Source organism: Vulpes lagopus, chromosome 5, assembly GCF_018345385.1.
Source record: "Vulpes lagopus strain Blue_001 chromosome 5, ASM1834538v1, whole genome shotgun sequence".
Taxonomy (NCBI): domain Eukaryota; kingdom Metazoa; phylum Chordata; class Mammalia; order Carnivora; family Canidae; genus Vulpes; species Vulpes lagopus.
The window spans coordinates 17,851,787-17,869,032 of NC_054828.1; the positions used below are offsets into that span (position 1 = coordinate 17,851,787).

Here is a 17,246-nt window from a genome sequence, read left to right on the forward strand (position 1 = left end):
CACCACGATGCTGTTCTACCTCTTGAACAGAATGTTTTCTAGGCAGAGAGAGCAATGCATACAAAGACACAGCCATAGGAAAGAAATGGTGTGTCCTATAGGAGACGCAGAAGCATAAGAGGAGATGAAACTATATGTTGGGTTCACTTTGGGGTTCACAAGACAGCTAAGTATCTGGTTCTTTTCTCACAGTTAATCCTCAAAAATCATCTAACTGTTACACCATATTAAAAACTAGAAACTGAGATTTCAGGAAGTTTAAGAATCTTGCCAAAGATCACAAAACAGGTGTGTTGGAGTTAGGATATAAATCCAGGTGTGCCTATCTCCAAATTCATTGTTGGTATTACAATTCAATAATATATAGTGAGGTAGGAGCCAAAAACAGGCAAAAGCAACATGCTGTAGGGACAAAAACAAAACAAAGAAACAAACCATTAACTTTCTGGGGTACCTGGGTGGCTCAGTTAGTTAAATGTCTGCCTTCAGCTCAGGTCATGATCCCAGAGTCCTGGGATCCAGTCCCATGTCAGGCTCCCTGCTCAAAGGGGAGTCTGCTTCTCACTCTCCTCCCTGCTCGAGCTCTCTCACTATCTCTGTCTCTCTCTCAAGTAAATAAATCAAAAAAAAAAGGAATTAACTTCCTGACAAAAATCAGGGCAGACTTCATCCATGAAGCATGATGAAAACTTCAAAATCCTGAAAACTTCAAAACTTCAAAAAAAGTTCAAAATCCTGCTTGGGGGGGTGGGGACCATGATCTCTGTGATGCCTTCTCTGATCAAACACAGAAGTAGTCCTTCTTTTATTTCTTATATCGATCTACATTAAAACTGTTTACATGTCTGCCGTGCTCAGAATGGCCACTTAGTGAGTACTTCTGTGCCAGGAGCTTTGCATGTTCTCGTTAATCATTGCAATAACCCTTTGGGATGTGTATTACCATTTCTATTTGCAGATGGGAAAAGCAAGGTTAAGTGACTGGCCCAAGCAAGTTCTGGCAGCTAGTGCAGAATTTATGTCTCCTACTCTATTCTCTCTGCTAAGGTATTTTTTACCTGAGGGGTTGGTCTTTGTAGCCCCAGTACCTGGCACAGTGCCTTTCCCATAGTAGCTTGCACTTGAGATTTGAATTCAACTGTCAGTACAGCAGGCTTTCAAATGTTAATGAAGTAGAGAAGAGAGTTCAAAGAGTTCTGGTAAACCAGCTTGGGGGTGGGGGCTGAATTTGTAGCATTTGCCAATTTTTGTGGTATAAATACTCCTACTTTGGCTGATTTCTAGCTATCAACCTGCTTACAGAATTCCTCCACGTTTAACAATGGCTGTCTCAAGCTGATAGGAGCAGTTCCAGCACAACCTCTAAGGCCTCAAGGTTATCAGGTACAAGCTTCTTCCCCTCCTACATCTCCTCTTCACTGCAGTTCTCTATTCTTAGACGTGACTGCAATCTCAGAAGGCTAAGGATTGTTCTACTTCTACCTTTACCAGAGCCCCACAACCTATCCCAATTCCAGGCGGTGTTAGGGAACCCCACATCCCTTAAACATCCTCTCCCTCTCTTCTATCCAGGACCATTCAAGCCCTCCTGCCTTCAAACACATCCATGTCTCCTCTTTTTAAATATGTCACTGACCCCACAGCCTTATTCAGCTTTCTACCGGCAGTATGGCCCAATAGTCAGCACACTTCTTCTGAAGGCACATAAACCTGGCTTTTCTGCCCACAAGATGCATGCCCTTAGGCAAGTTCTGTTCCCTCTCTGTTTACTCATCTGTAAGATGGTGATAAATACAGCACCTACACTTCATGGTGTGGCAGTGGGAATCAGATGTAAAGGGCTCAGAATGTGGTAGGTATTCAATATCTGCGTTATTATCATCATTATGTCTTTATGCATGGTGTAAATCTAGGAAGAACACAGAGTGGTTAAGAGTTTGGATTTCCTCCTTTAACAAATTATTCATAGTAACCATCAACAATGTGTTGCACTAGACGATATTCAAAACTTAATTCAACGGGGCAACCTATTCATCTTTCTTTTAATTAGCAATCTATGACTAAGAACACCATTTTCCATGGCTATCTATCCATATTACTCAGAACTTGTTCTTTACCTGCCAGAAGAAAAATGTAATTTCTTTAAACAACTTGCTAAAAGAAATGCAAATGACACGAGGAACTTCTAAAAGAATCAGTACATGCATCTCATATTGAGTGTTCATACACACAAAATGTACACACACTAGAGCATGCAGAAATAGTCCCCTTCCGCACTCCATTTGTTTTAGGTCTCTTGGTGTCTCATCTCAATTCTAGAAGAAAGAAAATGTTTTTAATGTAGAAAACCACCGGCCAGCAGAACCTAAGGAGACACAGGCTCTCTTGAAGTCAACTCTCAGATGTCTTGTCTGAAAAAACTGGAGATCAGCCACCTTTACCACTAGGGGTTGTATAAGTATTAATTAACAGTGGTAAACAGCTTTTAGATCCTACAGATGAAAGAAGAGCCATACAGTTTATTACCATTGTTAACCTCTAAATTCTTAAGCCCTATTAGGTAGTTGATATTGAGAAGAACATTCGCCTCTAATTTTTCCCAGAGCCCAAATTCCAGAATCTCCAGACAGTTGATGACCACAAGTCATTGGTGGAGGGTTAGTGTCACCTCATGAAGCGGTCTTGGATCTCCCTGGATGGTAACTATCATCCAGACCCTGATTTGAACAGAGAGTGATCTATGTCTCATTTATAACCATAGATGTAGTAAGACTAACTTTTCCACTGTAAAGACAAATGAGAACATTATATAGTTCTCTACTAAAATATTTCTGAACTTCTTTATATACAGATTTACAATATCTATAATAATCTTCAATATTCTCAGAAACTTTTTTGAGGCCATGTTGTAATGGACAAAGCTGGACTACCTCCTACTCCTCTTGATAAGTCCTGGTCAATGTTAGACATTGAGATCACCAGGCCTCTAGTTCAGTCCTTTTTCAGTCACTGGCCTTTCTAAGACCGCAAAATATTTCCCACCTCACTACCATCATATAATGACCATAGCAGGGTGCCTCTATACTTGTGATTTAAATAGGAGATAAATGTAAGGTTTATATGGAAATTATTATACTAATCTTCAGGTGAACCGACCTCAGCTATTCTGCAGGCAAAACCAAGATGAACTAGCATCACTAACTGGACTCTTGATTTTTAACTGTGTACTTGACTCCCCAAATAAAGGTTTCATTTCCCCATCTCCTTTCACCATATATATGGCTAAGTGACTAAATTCTGGTCAGTAAGACATAAGAACTCTATCAAGTGCAACTTTCAGGAAATGTTCTTAAATAGTAAAGGCAAGTCCTCCTTCAGCTCTTCTTTCAACTGATGGCTGTAGTTTGAATCCCCATCTTGGGACATTAGATGGAAGACAAATGCTGAGGAGTATGGGCCATGAATACAGGAGGACTCAATATTGGATCCAGCGCTGTGGAGTATCACACCAGTCCTGGACAGACTACTCTATTTAGACTTCTTTTAGGTGAGAGAAAACTAAGCTTATATCTAGTATAAGCCATTGTTATTTTGGGTTTGTTGTCACATGAGACCAAACTAAAAACTAACTAAAACACTTATATTACACTATAGGAAACACATTTGCATTATAGGATGTTTAAAAATATATATAAATAAAGCAAAGGAAGAAAAAGAACATCATTCAGAATCTTCAGAATCTTACTCTCTGGATCAAGATCTAAGTCTCCTGGGGGATCCCTGGGTGGCTCAGCGGTTTGGCGTCTGCCTTCGGCCCAGGATGTGATCCTGGAGTCCTGGGATCGAGTCCCACATTGGGCTCCCTGTGTGGGGCCTACTTCTCCCTCTGCCTGTGTCTCTGCCTCTCTCTCTGTGTCTCTCATGAATAAATAAATAAAATCTTAAAAAAAAAAAAAAAAAGATCTAAGTCTCCTGCTTCACTCACAGACTTTCCCTGAGTGCTCTTCTTCATTCACTTCACCTAGAAATTAAACCTTCTCAAATCTGTATCTCCCGCTCATGCAGACCTATAAACCAACCAGCCTATATATCCACATTGGATAATCATTATATGTCCAAAACCAAATTCATCATCTTCCTTAGTCTAAATCCCATCTCTCTCAATGAATACCACCACAATCCTCCATTCTTTGTAGCAGAAATCAAAGCAGCATGTTTGGCTTCTTTCTGTACTTCATCCTACACTACTTTGTGACTGTCTGTCTCCCTTATTAAAGCTTTTTCCTCAAAACAAAAACAAAAACAACCCTTTTCCCTAGGGTGCCTGGGTAGCTCAGTGGGTTAAGCATCCAACCCTTGATTTTGGCTCAGGTCATAATGGCAGAGACTTGGTCCAGTCTGCTTGAGATTCTCTCTTCCTCCGTCTCCCTCTGCCCCTTTGCCCCCCCTCTAATGAATAAATAAATAAGATCTTAAAAAAACAAACTTTTCCCTGACAAAGAAACACATCATTTCACCTGTATTTCCTCAGTGCCTATTGCACTAGCAAAATAGATGCACAAATAGTTGAGTGATTATTCATATTTAGTATATCTTTCTAGTCCTTTTCCTATACTTTTAAAAACAAGATGGGACTATTTTATAAAAACTATTTTAAACTCTGCTTTTTTCCACTAAGTATTATAGTATAGAAAATTTCCCCATGCTATTAAAAACTTTTTTTTTCTTATGAATATAGTATTTGTTTGTCTTCCCTCTGTCAAACCCTGAGCCAACCACTCTCCCCAGGCTGCCTGGGGAGGCATAGGAAAAGGAACATACAGAGCAGACAAGACAGGGGAGAAAGACCTATGAGAGGTGGAGAGGACACCTTCACATGGTGCAAAGGATGAAAAAGGCCACCGTCAGGCCAAAGAGCCCCATGGCATCCAAGAGGGCAAAGCCCAGAATGGCGTAGAAGAAGAGCTGTTGCTTCAGAGAGGGATTCCTGGCATAACCAATGATAAGGCTCCCAAACACAGTCCCAATTCCAGCCCCAGAGCCTGCCATCCCTCCAGTGGCAGCCCCAGCCCCAATGAACTTGGGGCTGCTATGTCAATGTCCCTTGAAATGGCGTTGGTTCAGAAGCTGCAGCTAGAAATATGTGAGGTCAGGGGATGTGGGGCAGCCCAGCTGCTGAGGCTCTTATCTGTCAGTGTCTCCGGTGGGTTTAGCACCACTGCAGACAGTCATCAGCTCAACAGTTGAGAGGTGCTCCGGACCAAGAAGGCAGTGGAGACAAACTTTGCACAGGCGTACATTTTCAGGAGATGAGGGGATGTAGAAGGAGAGCTGCTCCCAGGGCAGAGACGATAGGGAGCTTTGTGAATCTTTTTTAATGGCTGCAAAATATTACATGAGTTAGCATCTACTACTAAGGACTGAGTGTGTGTCAGTGCTAGGTGTTCTTATATACATCCTCATTAGATCCCCTACTTGACAGATGAGGAAACAAGGGCTCAGAGAAGCAAAGAGCCCTCTTTGCACCTGTGGTGCCTGTGGCCTGTGACTAATAACCCACAACATATAGAGTCCACAAAGGGCAGAACTCTTATCATTTATGTGTAAGAGCAGGCCCTCCAACATTTGTTCAAAGAATGAAAAGAATCAACAATTTACTAGAATGTATGTCTGGCTTTATCTTGCTTCATAAAAAGCTTAACCTAACTTTTTCTTACCTAAGTACATTGGGAAGAGGACAGTAATTGAACACTATGTTAGATGTGTTATATACATTATTTTGTTTATTTTTATTTTTCTAAATTTATTTTTATTTAAGTATAATTAGCATACACTTATGTTAGTTTCAAGTGTACAATATAATTTTTTCAACAATTTTATACATTACTCAGTATAGTTTTAATCCCCTTTATCTATTTCACCTATCTCCCCCACCCACTTCCCCCTTTTCTGGCAACTACTAGTTTGTTCTCTGTACTTAAGGGACAAACATTATCTCCTATTAATCCTTACAACTCATACAGAGGAACAACATTATTCCATCTGGCATGGATTTGAACCTAGGTCTGTGTGATAGGAAAATGTATTTTTTATTTCTTACTTAAAAGAAATCCTTTCATAAGATATGTGAGTTGTTTTCTTAAATAGATAATCAGCTCTCCCACCCACCTCATATTCATTCTAAAACAGAAATGGACTTGAATAGAGGTGTATGTATATGGATTCCTATGTGAATGCTACATGACCACTGGTGTCTGTCCTCTCTGTGCTCTTTATCTAAGAGCAAAGCATACACAAGCGGTGCAATCAGTGCAGTGGTTACTTCCACAAACTGCATGGAAACAGGTATAAAAAGCAATCTGGGGGTGGGGGAGGGGTGTGTGTGGAAGTTAGTGAGGAGCACCAGGACCTACAGGATCATCAGCAGAGGTTAGAACAGAGTTCAGCAGTAAGTCTGGTTTTATGACCTTGAGCAAGTTGTCTGACCTCTTTGTACCTTAATTTCCTCATCTGTGAAATGGAGATAATAGAAATATCGGCTTCACAGAACTGTGTAAACTAGTTAACATTGGCCATGGCAGTAGCTCCTAGATATTGCTATAAAAGGGTTTCCTGGTATCATTACTGTTACATGAGGAGCATGAACACATAATTCACATAATAAAGGACAATAAATGAAATACAATGCAGATAAAGTGCTACAACATATAGAAAAAACTGCCTCATTAATAGTCAAAGAAATACAAATAAAAATGACACTTTTTTATCTCTCAAATTGGCAAACAATCATTTTTAAAAACCTCTTATTATTTCTAATACTCACTAAATACAGGGAAAACTCATTGAATCTGTGGAGTTTAACAATTAGTCCACATCATTTAAAAGGCTCTAGAAATTTAGAAATGTTAATACTCTGATCCAGGTATTGATTCTGGCAATCTATCCTATGAAAAGAATTCTAAATACAACAAAAAATTTAGTACAAAGAAAAATATTTCTAACCTATTATCCCATAATAGCAAAAACACCAGCAATTGACTATTTGTCCAACCAAAGTGGAATAGCTAAATAAAAATCTTTTTTTTTTTAAATTGATGGGGTTTTTTTTATTTTTATTTATTTATGATAGTCACAGAGAGAGAGAGAGGCAGAGACATAGGCAGAGGGAGAAGCAGGCTCCATGCACCGGGAGCCTGACGTGGGATTCGATCCCGGGTCTCCAGGATCGCGCCCTGGGCCAAAGGCAGGCACCAAACCGCTGCGCCACCCAGGGATCCCCTAAATAAAAATCTTATATGGACTATTATTTTATAGCAACTGGGAAGATTACTAAAAACTTTTTTTTTTTAAGATTTATTTATTTATTCATTCAGAGAGAGAGAGAGAGAGAGAGGCAGAGACACAGGCAAAGGGAGAAGCAGGCTCCATGCAGGAAGCCCAATGCGGGACTTGATCTAGGGTCTCCAGGATCAAGCCCTGGGCTACAGGCGGTGCTAAACCGCTGCGCCACCGGGGCTGCCCACTAAAAACTTTTAATAACATGCAAAAACATCTTAACATAACAGAACAGAACGCAGAATACATAAAAGGCATACAAAAATATTTATAGTGGTTCTCCTGGATGCAATTATATGTGGTTTTTGTGTTTTATTATACTGCATTCTACAAAATCTCTAAAATGAACCTTTTTATGGGCAAAATCAAAATGTCTAAAGAACATTTTGAGGGACACCTGGGTAACTCAGCGGTTGAGCATCTGCCTTTGGCTCAGGGCATGATCTCAGGGTCCTGGGATCAAGTCCCACATCGGGCTCACTGCATGGAGCCTGCTTCTCCCTCTGCCTGTGTTTCTGCCTCTGTGTGTGTCTGTGTGTGTCTCTCATGAATAAATAAATAAAATATTTTAAAAAAAGAACATTTTGAGTTTCATTCGTTGAAATAAGAACAATCTCCTACGGACCCCCACTTCCTCTACCGTCAAGCCTCTTGATTTCTCCACTTTCATCTCTTATTATTCTCTCTGCCAGGTACTCACTAGATTCACTCTAAATGAACAAAGCAGGATGCTTTCTAATTTGTTTTGTTTACAACTACAAATTCCTTACTTGCCACATTTTTTCTATCAGGAAAACACTTGTGCAACATGCTCTTACAAGTACTCTGTGATCCTGCAGCCTCTCCAGGTACCAGATCACACTGAAATTAGAAGGGAGGCAGATGCAAGCCAATAGGATGATCTTAATGAATGAGACTGTGCCTTATTCATCTTTTTTCTCCTGCAGTGGCTGGCACAGAAATCAGTGCCCAAGCACATCTGTTGAATGAATAAGCATTGGTACCTAAAGTGGTAAGGTCTGAGCTGGGCTAGGGTACCTCTGCATGTAAGGGGTTTTTATTTGTTTAAAGAAAGCAATCCCTGGGGATCCGTGGGTGGCTCAGTGGTTTAGCGCCTGCCTTCCACCCAGGGTATGATCCTGGAGTCCCGGGATTGAGTCCCATATTGGGCTCCCTACATGGAGCCTGCTTCTCCCTCTGCCTCTCTCTCTCTGTCTCTCATCCATAAATAAATAAAATCTTAAAAAAAGAAAGAAAGAAAGAAAGAAAGAAAGAAAGAAAGAAAGAAAGAAAGAAAGAAAGAAAGAAAGAAAGAAAGAAAGAAAGAAAGCAATCCCTGAAGAGGCAGCTGGGGAACCAGACAAGCCTGGGCTTGACATAGCAACACTGAGCAAGTTACTAAAATGCTGAGTATCTGCTTCCTTGCTTGTAAAGCAGAATTAAATCCAGCAGCCACACAAGGTCAGTGTGAGGATTAAGCAAGAGAGATGTGAAACACAGACATGAGAAAAAAAAAGTTCATCAATATAACTCAAATATGTGTTAAGTCAAGGTTGGTTCCTTTCCCTCTGGGTAAGGGCATTAAAGCTATGCCCTCCATAAGCAGCCAGGTTAAGGATGATACCCATCAGAACCCCCAAGCCAGTGAGTGACATATGGCATCCAGACATACATCCTGGCAAACTACCACATGAGTCCTCTCAAACCTTACATCTGTTTTCCATATCAACAGCTGAAGAGCGGCAGCAGCTTCCAGACCAGATTAAAATGACTACACTGATGTTGTCTGTTCCTTGGATCGAAGCCACTGGGCAGATACCCAAGTCCAAGAGAGAGGTTTCACAGACCAACAAGCCCTGTGAATGACAGCTCATCCACAGGATAGCTAAGGTGCAGCTATCACAGTGGTAGGTTGCATAACCTCCGGTCACAATAAGTCACTGTCCCATCCAGGAACACCCATCATAGTATCAATGCCATGAACATCATACATCATACATAAGGCAGATAGGGTGAGTCATGACAGCCTCTGAGGATGTAATCAGAGGAAACTGAGGGGAGGGACCAGGAATTACCCATGGGTTCACTAGCAAGCCATACATCCTCTATATTAATACTTTTCTACATTTTGTTTCTTCATCATAAGAAGGTGATAGCACACCTACCTCACTGACGGTATTTTGAAGATTAAGTAGGAAGATATGCATAAGCCCCTGGCACAGGGAGGAAAAACATTTATGCCCATTACCGCTGCCCATACACAGATGCTAATGCCATGCCTTCCAGGTGCTGAGTTTTCTCCAGTACCAATCTTGGTAGATCTGAGTTGATCTTGATGGTTCTCAAATAGTAATCTTAATTTATATAGACTTGTCCAAAATATAGCCCAAAATAAGGAAGAAGAAACTGTCAGGGTGGGAGGGGAGGTTCCTGACAACAGAGCTTCCCTTCTTGATTTTCCTTAAGAGATCATACTACTGCTACCAGGAACTCTGTGTGCAGCACTCCATTACCAGCCCCATCAGATAGCACACTGCACTGGCTGCCACAGACATTCAACTCTAAAAGAAGAGGAGGGGGTTTTTGTGAGCGGGGGGAAATGCAAGTCTAACTTGACAAGAGCACAGTTCCCTACTATATTTCCAGTGCTTAGTACAGAGCCTGGCATGCAGCAAATACTCAACATGCTGGGTGAAAAAATGCACCCACTTCATTCTATACCAAACACCCCTGCCTACCAAATGACCCTCTGGCTCTTTGAGAATCTACTGTGATCCAAGAGCTGAGGAGATTAGGTAGCCAAGACTGGTGAGAAAATAATGCCTGGGCAGTGTTCTTCATAAAGCCAAGCCAAAACAGATAAGAAACTGTTCATTCACAAAACCAGCACTTAGAGACCACAGCAGCAATTCCAGCTTTGTAATTACAAGCTGCTTGCCATCACAAACCTGATCATGTATCTCTCCTGTGTGGCTGGTTCTGAGGCCCAGCACATGTTGTACAGTGTTCCTCCTGTGCTGGAGACAGGTAAATCACGTAGAATCCAAAGTTCTTAATTGCTTGTTTTTTTTAAAGTTTTTTTTTTTTTTAATTTAAGAAATTTCTACACCCAACATTGGGCTTGAACTCACAACCTCCAGATAGTCTCATGCTCTTCCAACTGAGCCAGCCAGATGCCTCCCATGTTGTTAGATTGATACACACTCTTCCTACTTGCCTTAGAACTCAAGATGTCAAATTTTTGGTGTCAGTAGCCCTTTATACTTTTAAATAATTATTGAGGACTTCAAAGAATTTTTGTTTATATGGGTTATAGCTTTTAAAACTTACCACATTAAAAATTAAAACCAAGACATTTTTAAAATATTTATTTATTCTCTTAAAATTGGTAAACCTGTTACATGTTAACGTAAATAACATCCTTTAATTAAAAATGACTGTATTTTTCCCAAAAAATAATGAAAAGTTGGCATTATTTGATATTTTTGCAATTTTTTGTCTGCTTGGTTTAATACTAGACAGATTCTCATATCTGCTTCTGTATTCAATATATTGTAATATATGTTGTTGTAGTAGAAGTATATGAAAAAAAAACCCACTCTCACAAAGACAAGTAGTTGGAAAAAAGAGAAATATTCAGTAGATTTTTCAGATAATTGCAGATATTCCTTGATACTGCACCAAAACTTTGAATAGCTCTTTTACCCATGAACAACTCTGTAAGATCATACATTGATCATTCAGAAAATATTCATTCACTAAATACTGAAAAGCTATTGAGCTCACATGCCAGGGACAGCTTCCAAATTTCTTATTTTCACCTGAAAGCTTAAATTTTATCATGGACAACAAATATTGTCAGTAGTTTACCTTTAGGTGACAGACTCGTTTTGTTCATTTGAGGGGAAATGTCTGTCAAATACCCAGCTCTGAATAATCTATATCATTTGAATAATTTGACTGCTGGTTATTCTTTCAAGTATATATGGTATTTCATGAGAAAAGCAGCTAGTTCACTTTGCAATGCAAACTGTTAATTGTACAAGTGCTTTTCTTTGAGACAACCATTGTGCTTCATGCAACAAAAACACTTTATGCATTTTTACCCACAACTGCTTTTTTTTTTTTTAAGATTTTATTTATTTATTCATGAGAGACGCACAGAGAGAGAGAGGCAGAGATATACACAGAGGGAGAAGCAGGCTCCTCACAGGGAGCCCAATGTGGACTCGATCCCAGGACTTCTGGATCATGCCCTGAGCCAAAGGCAGATGCTCAACCACTGAGCCACCCAGGTGCCTCACCACAACTGCTTTTGCACCATCAATGAAAATATCAAGATGGGGCAGCCCGGGTGGCTCAGCAGTTTAGTGCTGCCTTCGGCCCAGGGCCTGATCCTGGAGACCCGGGACCAAGTCCCACGTCGGGCTCCCTGCATGGAGCCTGCTTCTCCCTCTGCCTGTGTCTCTGACTCTCTCTCTTTCCTCTCATTAATAAACAAATCTTAAAAAAATATATCAAGACAGTAAAATAGTAAACATCTTAAACATTATTAGAAAACAGTTTTGAGCTTAAGGATCCCTCTAAAATCACAGGTACCCCAGGGGTGTGCAGACATTTTGAGAACTGCTACCTTAGTCTATAAATCCTGATCTGAAAAAAATAAAAATAAAAAAATAAAAAATAAATAAATCCTGATCTGTTCCTACAAACTGCCTGGCATGGGAAGGAAGAGAGCTTATTCTGTGTGAGGAAGCAGCAAGTGAGGACACAGAGGATCATCAGCTCTCTCATCGAGGAAGAGACTCCCATCTTTCAACTACAGAGGCTGGTTCAGGTCAAACCTATTGCAGCTCATGTCCTTCAGGTTTTCTGAGGTAGGACTTTACCAAGGGGTGAGTGGGAGCTCCCAACTGTGATCTGTAGATCCACTGCCACATCCAAAATAAAGGGAAAGAACTGCCTGTCTGATTAGTGTTGCCAGAATTAAAATGTCTGAATAGTTGGCACTTGCCTTTACTGATCTCCCATCTGCCTTTGGCATTTCTGTCATACTCTTTGTCTCTTTCTGTGTTAGGGAATCTGTCTTTAGAAGTATCAAATAGGAGCGCCTGGGTTTCTCAGTCAGGTAAGCATCTGCCTTCAGCTCGGGTCCTGGTTCCCCCGGTCCTGGGATGGAGCCCTGCATCTGGCTCCCTGTTCAGCAGGGAGTCTGCTTCTCCCTCTTTCTCTGCCCACCCACCCTGCTCATGCTCTCACTCTCTCCCAAATAAATAAATAAAATCTTTTTAAAAATTCTTTAGAATAATAATTTTCTGTCCTACAACTACCTCCTTCCTCTTGACCCTAGAAATGAACTTTCTACCCCAATTATCACATCTCTATAGTTGAGTCTCTTTTCTTCTATTTTCAAATACTATTTGGTATGACTTATTGGAAAGGTGGCAAATTTGCAAAAATAAGAGTTACCATGAAACCAGAAAATACTGTATCTGTAACTAGACTCAGGATTAATAGGAAGAATGATTTCAACATGAAGCTCATATAAAGGCTATAAACAAGGTAAAGACAAAAAGCAAATACAGTTAGTCCCTTGGAATGGCCTGGCTAAATGGTCAAAAAAAAGAGAGATCTACTGGAAAGAGCTCCCTAAACAATAAAAACTTCAAAGGAGAAAAATAAAAACCAGACAAACTAGATTAAATAAACTGCACAGTCACCAGATGTATTTTACATATTCAGTAGAATCTTACCTGCTTGATCAAGTTCGAGCAAAAAATAAGGAACACTCATCGACTCAAATAACTTCTTTACCTGAAAAAACAAGGGGGAGAATTGTTTTTCAAGAGTCTTCTCTCCAGCTTTTTACTTTCCTCTTTAATCAGGCTTCTCCTTTGCAAACTTACCAGCCCATTTTTATAGAACCCACAAGATTCTCCCTGTTGTTGACAGTAATGATATTTAATGGCTATTTGAAGTATGTTGATTCTACTCCATGTTCAGTGATTCACCTCAGATAGCTTCATAAAATACATTTTACATGTTTAGTGACTCCATCTACCCCACTATAAAATGGGTTTACTACTAACCATGTTTAAAAATGCACTGTCATATTTAATATTTCCAAAACATATGTGGAAACTCTAAGACAAAAAAACATCCTGCAATAGTCAAAGTATTATTTATTTTTTGGCCAAGTAAACCTCAACCAACACATCAATTACAGAAGTCATATGCTCAATATTACACAAACTATAATGGTAAAAAAAATTTACTGGAAAGATAAAGAGTTCCTTTTGCCAAATTTGTGCCATTAAATAACAAATTACTGATAAAAGGGACTGTAAAATGACATTTATAAATAAGACACAATAGCTTGTCATTAATGCTTCAGGAAAATTTAGAACTACATTTCCTCCAGCTTCTACAATAAAATGAAAAAGGTCTGAACTATGGCTTGGGGTTGATAGAAATTACCAATCTAGAGAATGTATTCCTATCCCATTCTAATGTAACTACTGAAACAGCAGGTTGAAAGAAATTTTCAATTTTATAGGACCAAAGACTATATTTTGATAAAAATGGAAGAATAAGCTCATGCACACAGTCTCAGGGCCCTCCTCTTAGCACTCCTCTGAGCAGCTTCTGTGCCCCAGTAGGAATTCAGTTCCCCCTGGCAACATACAGTTAAAAAGATAAGAATCATTTGGAAGAGTGATAAGATGAGTAAAGAGGGACTTTAAGGAAAGGGCAAAGAAAGCTACAGCTGAGAGACCATCTGGACAAAAGTTAATTCCTATTCCAATGCTCATTTTCTAAGACTAAAAATAAACAAGGACAAACACATAAAATTATGGGCTCTTAAGGCTTCCTTAGCCCCTTAACTTTAGAAATAAACCATTTGCAGTTTGTTATAAAAACAATTTTCCAGATATAGAGAGTAATCCTAAAAAAAAGCTCCTAAAAATATCAACATGTGACAATATATGAAATGTAGAAAATATAAGCTCTAGATTCCAGAGTACACATGACCCTACTTCAAGAAACTCTTTGGTAGGTTATTGTAACTCTGATGAGGGGCACCTGGGTGGCTCAGAGCTTGAGAATCTGCCTTCGGCTCAGGTTGTGATCCCGGGGTCCTGGGATCGAGTTCTATATTGGGATCCCCACAAGGAGCCTGCCTCTCCCTCTGCCTGTGTCTCTGCCTCTCTGTGTCTCTCACAAATAAATAAGTAAAATCTTAAAAACAAACAAACAAACAGAAACCTCTGATGAAACTTTCTCATTGATCCACAGTACAACATTAAAGATCTGTATTGAATATCATTAGCACCGGTTTCCAGAATACTCTAATTGGTAGAAGTAAAGGATGGTCAACTTTGCCTATAAAATATACACACTATGGAGAAATGGCAGTGGATCTGGGTGTCAGGCAATTGATAAGTTATATGAGACTTCATTTGCTAATTCCAACTTCATACATCTAATTTCCCATTGAAATATCCGTAAGAAATAAATATCACATTTCTGAAGAGATAGGAAGTTATCTTTGCACTTTAAAACCCAGCCATCACAGCAGGATGAAAGCAAAGCACACACCGTAATGTGTTATGCAATAAGTGGGAAACTAACTTATGTAGAAGTTCATTTCTTTGCGGGCATTTCTCAATTTGAATTAATGCAAATTACTTACTCAGAGAGAAATATATATTCATTAGACTAAGTGCAGATATAAAACTGAAGTTTCTCCATTCTGATTTACTCACAACTGTTAGACAATCAAATCAAAACTGAAGGAAATAAAAAAAAAACTGAAGGAAATAACCTGGGGAAATGCTACTTCAAGGTAACTTTTAAAAATAATAAAATAGAAAATTAAAATTAAAATAAAAAAACCATGAACAGCCAAGTATAGAAGTTGTACCCTCAAGAAAATCACTATTTTTACCAGAAGAGACACCTAACCATCCTTCACAAAGGCGTTGAAAATTAATTTCCATATTAATTGGCACAAATCTGAGAATAGCTTATATATTACATATTCAGAAAAGCTAAGGAACTGGTATTTGTCAAGGTAAAATTAGGGGATATTTGTCCAAAAGCCCTGGTATACCCAGGAATTATTCAGATAATGACATTAAATAAAGTTGCCAGAATTACCCTGCATTTTAACACAATAAATATGCAAGATCTACCACAAATTTTACAGGAAATGTTCACCATTCCTAGAGCATATTTAATTGAGGAAAAAAAAGTTTTGTCTTTTCAGAGTCAGGGAGGAGACTTAGGAAATGAATTCAGGGAAAAGAGTGTAGAAATAAGAATAATTATAGGTCAAAGAGATGGGCGATTGTAGGGAACATGCAATGAAACTGCCTATCACTACTAGCAATCCTGGCCAGGCTAGCCCAGTCCTTGGCTGCAGGACTAGAGCAGAGTGAAAAATGCAATTTTCCAATTTTTTAGTAGTGTTTTAAAATACAACTAGAGTGACCAAACATTGCCTTGCACATAGTAAACACTCAATGGTGGCTCCTAATACAAGTGTAGTACTGTAGGCTTCCAAATAGATCTAAAATGACTGGTCCTCATAAGGAAGCTGTGCATAAACAAGAATAGCAGATAAGGCGGCATTGTCAGTCTTACTGTTGAGGAAGCTGATTTACAGAATGAGAACTGAGCCCTTTCAAATCCAGGTGTTCTTCCATTACACCACCAGGTGCATAGAGTTTTGAAGGGAGTTGTTAGTTTAGGGGAAAAAATAGCCACTTTTTAATAGGAGTAGCTATAGTAGGAATAGAATCAGGTATTTGTTGATTTCCACCTACCTGAGGCTCAATATTGATGAAAGAAGATCTCATACAAGGTTGGAAGTCATGTTAGGAAAACAGGAAGGGCAAGTAGTTCTTTTATTAAAAACAAACAAACAAAAAAACATTATGTAGGGGCACCTGGGTAGCTCAGTTGGTTAAGCACCTGTCTTAGGCTCAGGTCATGATCCCAGAGTCCTGAAGTCAAGCCCCACATCAGGGCTCCCTGCTCAGCAGGGAGCCTGCTTCTTCCTCTCCCTCTGCCTTCCTCTCTCCCTGCTTGTACTCTCTCCTTTTCTCTGTCAAATAAATAAATAAAATCTTTATAAAAATCAAAAAAACATTATGTAGCATTTACTATGAGCCAGGCATGTTCTGTGGCTTCTATAAATATTAGCTAATTTGATCCTCACAACAAACTTATGAGATAGGTGTATTATTACCCATATTTTACAGATGAGGAACCTGATGCACAATAGATAAAAACCTTAACCAAGATCATATGGCTAATAAGTCACAGAGGCAAGATTCAAACTCCGACTTCAGAGTTCAGGCACCTGACCATTATTTGGAAACAGAAAAGTTTAGACAACTCCATAATTTCAGAACTAACAGGAATCTCAATAGTCAATTAGTCCAAGCCCTTCATTTTACAGATTGCACAAACAAGGGAGAAGAGCCTCAAAAGAAGTTCCCAGAGGACGGGAATTATGCAGGGGATTTCTGATACCCAGCCCTCTTCCAAATTCTCTAATGTTTACTGCCTATGCTAATGATTTAGAATTTAATGGTTTACCTTAGGTCATTTTTCTTTTCTTTTCAAGATTTTATTTATTTATTTGAGAGAGGAGAGACAGAGAGCATGAGCAGGGGAGGGGCAGGGCAGAGGGAGAGGGAGAAATAGACTTTCCACTGAGCACGGAGCCCAAAAGCAGGGCTCCATCCCAGGACCCTGAGATCATGACCTGAGCCAAAATCAAGAGTTGGTGCCTAATCGATTGAGCCACCCAGGTGCTCCAGATCATTTTTCTTTTTAAGGCCAACGTCTGCCTTTTCAGTTTGATTAAACCTTCTGGGGATGGAACTTGTGTCTCCTACCTC

General features: G+C 39.5%; 1 protein-coding gene and 1 pseudogene across 3 annotated transcripts in view; both read right to left on the reverse strand.

Moving 5' to 3' along the window:
• TXNRD1 (thioredoxin reductase 1) overlaps positions 1-17,246 on the reverse strand; it is a 121,971-nt gene that overhangs the window by 71,184 nt on the left and 33,541 nt on the right. For all 3 annotated transcript variants that reach the window (XM_041757300.1, XM_041757304.1, XM_041757302.1), the window contains exon 3: positions 13,089-13,149. In XM_041757300.1, coding sequence (XP_041613234.1) covers positions 13,089-13,149 — 61 coding nt within the window. The remainder of the gene's footprint in view (positions 1-13,088; positions 13,150-17,246) is intronic.
• Positions 4,532-7,077, reverse strand: LOC121492059 (annotated as a pseudogene).